This window comes from Rhincodon typus, chromosome 2, assembly GCF_021869965.1.
Source record: "Rhincodon typus isolate 14 chromosome 2, sRhiTyp1.1, whole genome shotgun sequence".
NCBI classification, from domain to species: domain Eukaryota; kingdom Metazoa; phylum Chordata; class Chondrichthyes; order Orectolobiformes; family Rhincodontidae; genus Rhincodon; species Rhincodon typus.
The window spans coordinates 80,118,563-80,128,153 of NC_063333.1; the positions used below are offsets into that span (position 1 = coordinate 80,118,563).

The 9,591-nt window shown below is 40.8% G+C and overlaps 1 protein-coding gene and 1 non-coding gene across 2 annotated transcripts in view; both read right to left on the minus strand.

The window, feature by feature from the left end:
• Nucleotides 1-9,591, minus strand: part of LOC109913909 (dynein axonemal heavy chain 11-like) — a 336,187-nt gene that overhangs the window by 49,795 nt on the left and 276,801 nt on the right. The window contains exon 62 of the mRNA XM_048614118.1: nucleotides 1,852-1,971. Coding sequence (XP_048470075.1) covers nucleotides 1,852-1,971 — 120 coding nt within the window. The remainder of the gene's footprint in view (nucleotides 1-1,851; nucleotides 1,972-9,591) is intronic.
• Nucleotides 8,741-8,846, minus strand: LOC125487363. The gene has a single exon (XR_007265846.1). It is a non-coding gene; the product is annotated as a U6 spliceosomal RNA (small nuclear RNA).

The window sequence follows — 9,591 nt, forward strand, 5'->3', positions numbered from 1 at the left end:
TGCTAGCAGATTAATAAAATACTAACAAGCAGGTCTATAAATACTACGGCTAAGCTTATATTTTCTTGGTCGAAGCATTTTCTCTTGAATATGTCAGTGAAGTGTTACAGCAGTTAAGCGGCAATTTTAGGTCAAATCTTGGCACAGTTCTTAAGAAGTTTTAATTATTTTAAAATACTATTAAAAAGCAGTAATTGATATCTGGGCCCTCTTAAAAGCTTAATAACCGAACCAAAAAAACTTTAAATAGCTGAGATGCGCTTCTTTTGATGTTTCAGTAGAGGGTGCCAAGAGACCTATAAATCCTGGTGTGGGACCTGAAGGTTATTCACTACAAAGCACAAATAAAGTTTAAAAATATATACTATAAATTATATTAATGGAAGAATTTCAGTTTTACTTGCATATGTAGAGATATTATCTAAGCAGTTATTATTGAAACAGAAATGACCATGAATAAAAAAAAGTACGCTAAATATGTTTAGAATGAAATTCTCAGAATAATGTTAAGACATTTCCTTCAGTTACTTTGTACATAAAACCATGAGCAGGAATGCAAAGAGGTTGACCAGAGCTTCTTCTAACTTTTTATTAATCATCTTGTATTAAATCCAAGTACTGTACTGTAGACAGTGATTATAATTGAGACATCTACAGTTGAAAGCAATAAATAGAATGAAACAATAATGGGCAAGCAAGAGGTTGTAATTAATAGATTGCTCAATTGAAAAACACAAGAACATAGTTCGAGTCCTTCAAACAAGCTGTCTATCCTCAATTATAGCCTGCTGTCCAACCTTCTGTTCATTGTTACTATGAAATCACACTCTAGAGGAAATTGTACTTTATCAGAATTATCAAATAATATTAAAAGTTACAAAGAGAGATTCATGTGTCTCAATGCATTTTTATTTACCATTTTTTTGTCTTTTCACTAAAGTATTATCTACCACTTGAATGTACAGATTCCAGATTCCACAAAGTATTTTTTCAATGAGGTCCTACCGTCGACAGTAGTGAATTAAATTCTCCTTTAAAGAGGTGTATTCTTTGATTCAGGAGTAACATAGGGCGTTGCAGCACATATATTTGCATAGGGATCCAAGCAATTTCAATTGCCTACCCATTACAAATGTTGGTCAGTCCAGACAAACTGAGATCTCAGCCTAATCTACCCTGGTTCCACACATCTGGACTCTGTATCTCTCCCACTATCAATAGAGTCAGGGGCCTCGGTCTGATCCAGCCATCCACACAACCAACACAGACTGCTTTGATTCCAATTAGTTTTGTGTTATTTTAACTTTTAATTCTAAACGTTAATTAATGTATGTTGCTTTCCCATCAAGTTTTTGTGAATATTCAACTATGATATAAATCATTATGTTTCATGCCACTGAATTTCAATGTCCGTCATTCAAAGGAAGAGGAAAGGCTGAAATTGGTCCAAGACTTTTTGGCAGACACTTGATAAAAAGCTACTAGAGTCACAATGCACTGCATGAAGGACAAATGGGTTTGAGAAAGGAAAATAGGATAGAAAGATTTCCGATGGTATAACTTAATTCTTGGACAAAGGAGGTTAGTTGGTGATGAACATACAGTGCATTAATCTGTCAGCAACTTGTCTGTTAAACAGGGAAGAACGCAACTTCATTGCCATGTTGCAATTCTTCCACAATCTGCTTCCTTTGGTAGTGTTGTCTTTATGTGGACAGTCCAAATACTAATGAGGCATCAAAGTAATTTCATACATTTGTAATGTCATCCAGTACACGTTTTTACTCTGGCATTAAAGTTTTCCTTATTAAAATCACTATCAAAGCCAATTGAAAGGATTATGACACTTGCCATTTTTGGATGCATGTATTCCTCTAAGTAAGTGAGGCACAGCCTCCTGTCCCAGTCATCAGTAATGTGGCCTCCATACATGATCTCCCCAAACAGGTAACGCAGATCTTCCCAAGGCACCTACAGCGACAGGAAAACACTAAGTACTTCCAGTTATGACATGTCATTTTAAATATTCATACCATAAAATCAGAAATAGTTATTAGACAAAATAACTTTTCTGATTCCCTTCAATGACCTGACAAGGTTAAATGCAATCTGAGATATCCAGACTATTCTTGTGATTCAAGAAATAAACCTTCTATTATCAACAGTAAAAGTTGCAGTCTACTTTGCATGTACATGTAACAAATTTGTTCTTTTTGCATGCACTTTGTACTGTAGGAGCCAGCCCTTGGTGAACACTTTAACATTCGGGAACAATAGTAGTTCCTAGGGTTTATACATTTGACTGTTCCAAAATATTACTTAAATTCAATTCTGCACAGGAACAAAAGTGGGACTTTTTGCAAGGTTTTCAATAGATTTCTCAAAAAAAGTGCAGTTCCATGTCATAGTTATTTAGAGAAGATGAAAAATAGAGACAAAGGCAGGCTCGATGCAGAAAATAATTGTTAAGCTGTCTTGTTCAGGAGGCTACTGGCTCTGTACAGACAGAACTCAGGATGAAACTCTGGGAGGCTCAGGAAAAGTCCTGGGATCTCTGCAGTGCCATTAGTAGTTTACTGCAGCTGAATGAGGGTTTTCCACAAGTGGTATTTGCTTTGTGCAACTGAGTCAGGTTAGAGTTTAGGAAACAAACCTAGGGGCAGTACTGACTTGGTGAAGTTTACATTTGTGTTAAATTGAGGTTATACCTCTGAGAAATTGCTTGACGGCCATTTGCAGTAGTCCTCGGAAAGGAAGGTGAATCACCAGAATATAAGCAATAATTGAAGCAGACCCTGATAGACTCCCATTGACCAACCAGGTCGTAACTACTACAAGTGTCCACCTGTCACTACTATTCTAACTCCAACCCTCCAACCCCCCAACTCTTTATCTGCAGCTCCCCCTACCACCACATCCAGTCCTGAGGAAGGATAGTACCTGAAATGATGACTGTTCCTTTCCTCCAAATGCTGCCTGGATTGCTGTGTTTGTCCAGCCTCCTGTTTGTCTACTTTGGATTTCAGCATCTGCAGTTTTCTTGTCTCAGTCCATGTTAGAATGGCTTTTGAGCAAGTTTTAAGCCAAATCATTTAAAGTGACCAACCGGAGTCCATTGTGAAGTTTTAACAAAAATTAGTGATCCTTATTAACTTTGAGGAAAGGGGGTTTGATTGAATGAAGAGTCTGTTACATTGCTGTTTGTTGCCTTTGTGGGGTTTAAACATAATCTGTCTATTATCAAATTTGCCTTATGTTAAGTTTAGGGTAGTAGAATATGAGTTATGTCTACTTTTGCACAGTCTAAATCTCTTTGTCAATAATCTTTTTATATTTTGTTAAAGTTTTATGTGTAACAAACTTGTTATTCTTTTTTGACAAAAGTAACCTTGCTGACTTATTTTTAATATTAAACCAGATACAGTCTGAGACCTATAGAATTGGCCATATCACCACTACTTAAATTTAGCATTTGTTATTAACAGAGGAGCAATGGGACTAAAAAAAGGTCAGTGCACTCTTCCATCTTGTTCATAACACACACCTGTAATGTTGTCTGGAAACATTCTGACAATTTACAGCAAAATAAAGCAAACAACCGTAGATGCTGGAAATCTGAAACAAAAACAGAAATTGCTGGAGAAACTCTTCTTCAGTGAAGGGTCACTGGACTCAAACATTAACTCTGCTTTCTCTTCACAGATGCTGCCAGATCTGCTGAGTTTCTCTGCAGCAAATTCTTTTTTTTTGTTTGACAATTTACAGCCCTGCTCAAATATAATTTGGGGGAAACTTATAATATTTCAGAAGTTCCTGCAAACTGCTGCTTTGCTGATAGTGCAAGAATCCACCAGGCCATTAATCCTTTGCTGCATGCTTGGTGTAGGATGTTCATGTTAGGAGCTTTAAACTTCGAATGATGCAACAACACTTCCCATGTCTTTACCCTACCTTTATAATGCTTCCAAACTGTGTCCATACAAATGAGTGTTTTTTAGGCACTGAGCTGGATTCAATGTTATGTTTAAAAAGGCCAGACAGGCCTTTGGAACAGCAACGTTCCCTCCCAGTGGGGGAACACTTGTGTTTTCAAATAAACCTGTTCGACTACAACCTGGCGTCATGTGATTTCCGACCTTGTCCACGCCAGTTCAACACCAGCCCCTCCACATCACGGCTACCATCGACACCACCAACTGCCGGCTCAAAGTGGAGAGGATCTCCAAGACGATCACGCAAAGCGACACAGGCATCAAGTTCCTACAGAAATGTCAGAAACCACACAAGATCCCAAAAGGACTACAGATCATGAACCCACTCAAGTTGACCTACAACACTGATTACGCTGAGAGACTTTGCCGTCGCACCTCTTGCAAACTTCTCAATCATCTTGTACACCAATCCTACAGCAAGTGCCGTAACCTTGAAATCAAGATAGAGATAATATTCTCAGCCTGTGCTCAGGATACAGCAGCACAGTTACAAGACGCTGCCAAACAGACAAGGCAACGGAACTACATGCACACAAAGAATAAGAAACTGGAGCAACTTGGCATCACCACCACCAATAACCAAGTCTACGGGAAAATCCATCGTCAACTTATCCGACCACATCCTTCAATGGTCAAGATCGAAGTTCTCAGCCGAGGACTCAATTTCTGCCCCCACCACCAAAATGGATCCCATTGGTCTCACGGCAGACACAGAGGAATTCGTCAGACGAATGAGGCTCTGGGAATTCCTTCAAGATGCTAGCAGTGAGCCCAATGAGATAGCCAATGAACTGGGTCAGTCAACAGAGAGATCCATAGGGGAGAGGACTAAGAAGGAGTTGAATTGGACCCCTCCGGAGGGCCTGCCCAGGACTTGACAGGTATGCGTGAGCATCAGAGAATGCGTGAATGTCAGATTCATCAGCCGCACTCACAAGGTAGTGCAAAATGTCACCCAGGCAGAACGCAACACCATCCATGCTCTCAAGACCAATCGCAATATTGTCATCAAACCAGCAGACAAAGGAGGAGCCATCAACGTACAGAATAGAACGGACTACTGCAAGGAAGTGCACCGACAGCTGAACGACCAGGAACACTACAGACAACTACCTACTGATCCGACCAAAGAACACACCCGTCAACTCAACAGACTTTTGATCCAGTCCTTCAGAGAACCATACGCACTCTCATCCCATGTACTTTCTGCGTAGGAGACTTCTACTGCCTTCCGAAGATACACAAAGCCAACACACCTGGATGTCTCATAGTATCAGGCAGTGGGGCCCTGTGCACGAACCTCTCTGGCTACGTTGAGGGCATCTTAAAATCCATTGTACAGGGAACCCCCAGTTTCTGTTGCGACACTACAAGACCAGTCGAACCAAGAACATTCTTTGTCACAATGGACATTTCGGCACTGAACACCAGCATCCCTCACGGCAATGGCAAGGCTGCAAAACCCTCAGTACTCAACACCACCAACTGCCAAATTCCAGACACCATCCTACAACTCATCCACTTCATCCTCGACCACAACGCCTTTATCTTTGACAACCAGTTCTTCAACAAGATGCACAGAACAGGCATGGGAACCAGATCTGCTCCCCAATATGCTAATATTTTCATGCCAAGGTTCGAACAAGACTTCTTTGCTGCACAGAACCTCTACCAAATGCAAATACACCAGATACATTGACAACATTTTCTTCCTTTGGACTCATGGTGAGAAATGACTGAAACAATTACATAGCAATACCGAGTTTCATCCCACCATCAGACTTAACAAAGACTACTCTTTGGAATCAGTCTCATTCTTGGACACATGCATTTCCATCAGGGACAGACACCTCTGTATTTGACTGAACCTCAAGCCCACGGATAACCTCACATTGCTGCACTTCTGTAACTTCTATCCTAAACATATTAAACCAGTGATCCCCTGCGGACAAGCCCTACACATACACAGGGTCTATTCGGATGAGGAGGAATGACATGGATGCCTGAAGGTGTTGCAGGATGCCCTCATAGGAACAGGGTACGATGCTCAATTCATCGATCGCCAGTTCCAATGTGCCACAACAAAAAACTGTAATGACCTCCTCAGAAGACAGACGCAGGATACATCCGATAAGGTACCCTTCGTTGTCCAGTACTTCCCAGGAGCGGAGAAACTACGCCGTGTTCTTCACACCCTTCAGTACATTATCAATGATGATGAGTACCTCACCCAAGATCTTCCCCACACCTCCACTTCACACCTTTAAACAACCACCAAACCTTAAACAGACTATTATTTGCAGCAAACTACCCAGCCTTCAGGACAACATCGACCACAACACTATACAACCCTGTCATGGTAACCTCTGCAAGACACATTAGATCATCAACATGGACACTATCATCACAAATGGGAACACACCCACCATATACACAGCAGGTACTCATGTGACTCAACCAACGTTATCTATCTCATATGCTGCAGGCAAGGATGCCCCGAGGCATGGTATATTGGTGAGACCATACAGATGCTATGAGAACGGATGAACGGACACTGTGCAACAATCGCCAAAACAGGGATGTTCCCTCACAGCGAGGGAACACTTCAGCGGTGAAGGATTCAGCCTCAGATCTTTGGGTAAACGTCCTCCAAGGCAGACTTCGGGATATACTACAACACAGGGTCACCGAGCAGAGGCTGATAGCCAAGTTCGGTACCCATGAGGACAGCCTCAACTGGAACCCTGGGTTCATGTCGCACTACAGGTGACCCCACTACACTGTACACTCTCATACACGCATACACACACACAGTCACTTACCCAAACACAGACACAGGCTCTCTCTACCCACCCCTGCTCACACACTCTCTCTCCCCCCCTTGCCCTCTCACTCACTCACGCACACACGTGAAGCTACGGGGTGAATTTGTATTTGCAGATACATTTTATTTTGTTCAAAAAGCATACAATGTATAGACAGTCAATCAATATGGTGTTTCACAAATTCCTACTTTAGAAATGAAACCAGTCTGACTCCAAACTAAAACACAAACAGATTCTAAACAAGGTCTCACACCTAACCTGCATTGTCTGACCTAAAATATCACCTCTTCTTTACACTGATTAAACCTTTAGTTCTCTCAGGACTGTGACTTGAAAGGAATTCAGGGATTTACATAGAATCCCTACTGTGTGGAAACAGGCCTTTCGGCCTTACCAGTCCACACCGAACCTCAAAGCATCTGACCCAGACCCACCCTGCTATGACCCACCTAATCTACGCATCCCTGAACACTACAGGCAATTTAGTGTGGCCAATCCACCTAGCATGCACATCTTTGGACTGTGGGAGGAAACCCACGCAGACACGGGGAGAATGTGCAAACTGCACACAGACAGTCGCCTGAAGGTGGAATTGAACCTGGGTCCCTGGTGCTGTGAAGCAGCAGTGCTAACCACTGAGCCACAGTGCCACCCCTAAATATACATATTAATCAATTAAAACCTTCTAACTGATTAAATATTTAACAGCATCTTAGGTTTGTTTAGTACATCTTCATCAATGGTGTGAACCTTTGATCTTTTACTTATAAATTCTGTGTTAGATATTACCTCTCTCACTAACACCTGAAGAAGGGCTTTGAGGCTCCGAAAGCTTGTGTTTTCAAATAAACCTGTTGGACTACAACCTGGCGTCCTATGATTTCTGACTATGTTTAAAAAGTTTAGTATATTGTTGACCCAACAAATTTAGACCATTTTTCACCCCTTTCCTTAAATTCGTTTAGTTATTTTCTGTAAGAATTTATGTTCTTGTGAGCAGTTGTGCCAATTTTACAAAAAAAAATCCTTTTTGCTCCATGCATTTCCATTGAAACCAGTAAGTTTTCCAATGGGCATCAGACAATTTAATGAACTCATGCGCAGAGGCAGAGGGTCTGATATGAGCCCCCATATCCACAACAGAGGTGAACATACCTCACTTCTCCGAGTGATTAGTGCCGCAGTGAGTTCAAATTTCAAAGCAGACGTTAACTTTTGTAAAGGCTTGAATATATATTAAAGTCCTTTCAGAAACACCCCAATCAAAGCGTATAGTGCCACTTCAAAAGCACGCACAGCAAGACAATCATCAGCTGGCAGAGACTGAATGGATTCATCCATCAAAAACCCAACAGCAAGAGAGGCAGATAATGCCATACCTACCTGGCAACATCTGCGCAAACCATATTGAAAGCATCCAGCTGCAGAGTTGTGAATCTGTTGTAAAGAAACCTGCTGCTGTTACGCAACATAGGGCCAGTAATACGACCAGCTGCAGCCTCACTTCAGTTCTTGCATCCTTGCATGCCTTCTTTGATTAGGATTTATGGGGATATGTTATTCAGTGGTATAGCACGCAGCCTTCCTTTACGACTACTCCTGAAGCACCAACTGTACTTCAGTGACCATCCAACAGGCAGTCAGGTGCTGGACTGCTCAGTCACTTGCCCACAGCTTTATGCCAGCATCTTAGGTTTTCTTTCATCTAATTAACATCGTACATTGCTGTGAGACTTTGAAGCTGTAACCAGTGGTGTTCTGGTGAAATGCTTTTGATTTTTAGGAGTTGAAGGAAGCATTAGTGTAGAGAAGAAAGTTATTCAGACCAATAACAGGATGAAGTGACGTAAAAACAAAATTTGCTAGAAATAAATTTTTGACTTTTCTCCGGAATTCTTCAAGCGCTCAAAATCATGACCTTTTTGTAAAATTTTACACTTCACAAATTTGTGTCTCATCCTTGCACAGGGGCCATGCTAATCTTCTCATTATCGTTCTAATTTTAGTAATATGAACTGCTGAAATAACAACATGTCTAAGGTTTATTTGGTGTTCTAAACATTGTAAACAACTTTAAAAAAATTACAGAATGGCAACTTGACACTATCCAACAATGGATTTGTAGTTTTAAAACAGTGAAAAGAAACTGTCATGATGCCACTGGTTAAAACTTCAATATCCCACAGTTATTTAACTAAAAGTATTTAGAAGCACTCATCATACTGTAATGTTCAAATTTGGATTAATCCTGACACTATTTGCATGTAATTTAAGTTAAATTCTTTTTTGCATTCAACACTGTGTCTTACTATAGCTTTGATAAGTAAAAATAAGCAAATGCTGAAATGAAATTAAAACCGTAGATGCTAAAAGTGCAGGTTAACAGTTTGGGTAAAGATCCTTTTTGGGTGCAGAATGAAAGGCAAGAAAGCCTGTTTGTGGGAATACCTAAAATAAAAATAAGACCCTTATATTGGCTTTTAGTGAATTAGGATTCTGAGAGTCTAGTATGCAGAAGTCATGTCCTGACCGTGATGTTGTTAGATTAATTTTTTGTAGCCCAGCTATGGCTGCGTACACACCCAGATGCAACTGAGGAAAACCACAAATGGAGGTCAAGAATACATGTATGTGACATACAAATAGAATAATAATACAGAGATAGTAGGAACTGCAGATGCTGGAGAATCTGAGACAACAAGGTGCAGAGCTGGATGAACACAGCAGGCCAAGCAGCATCATAGGAGCAGGAAGGCTGACGTTTCGGGCCTAGA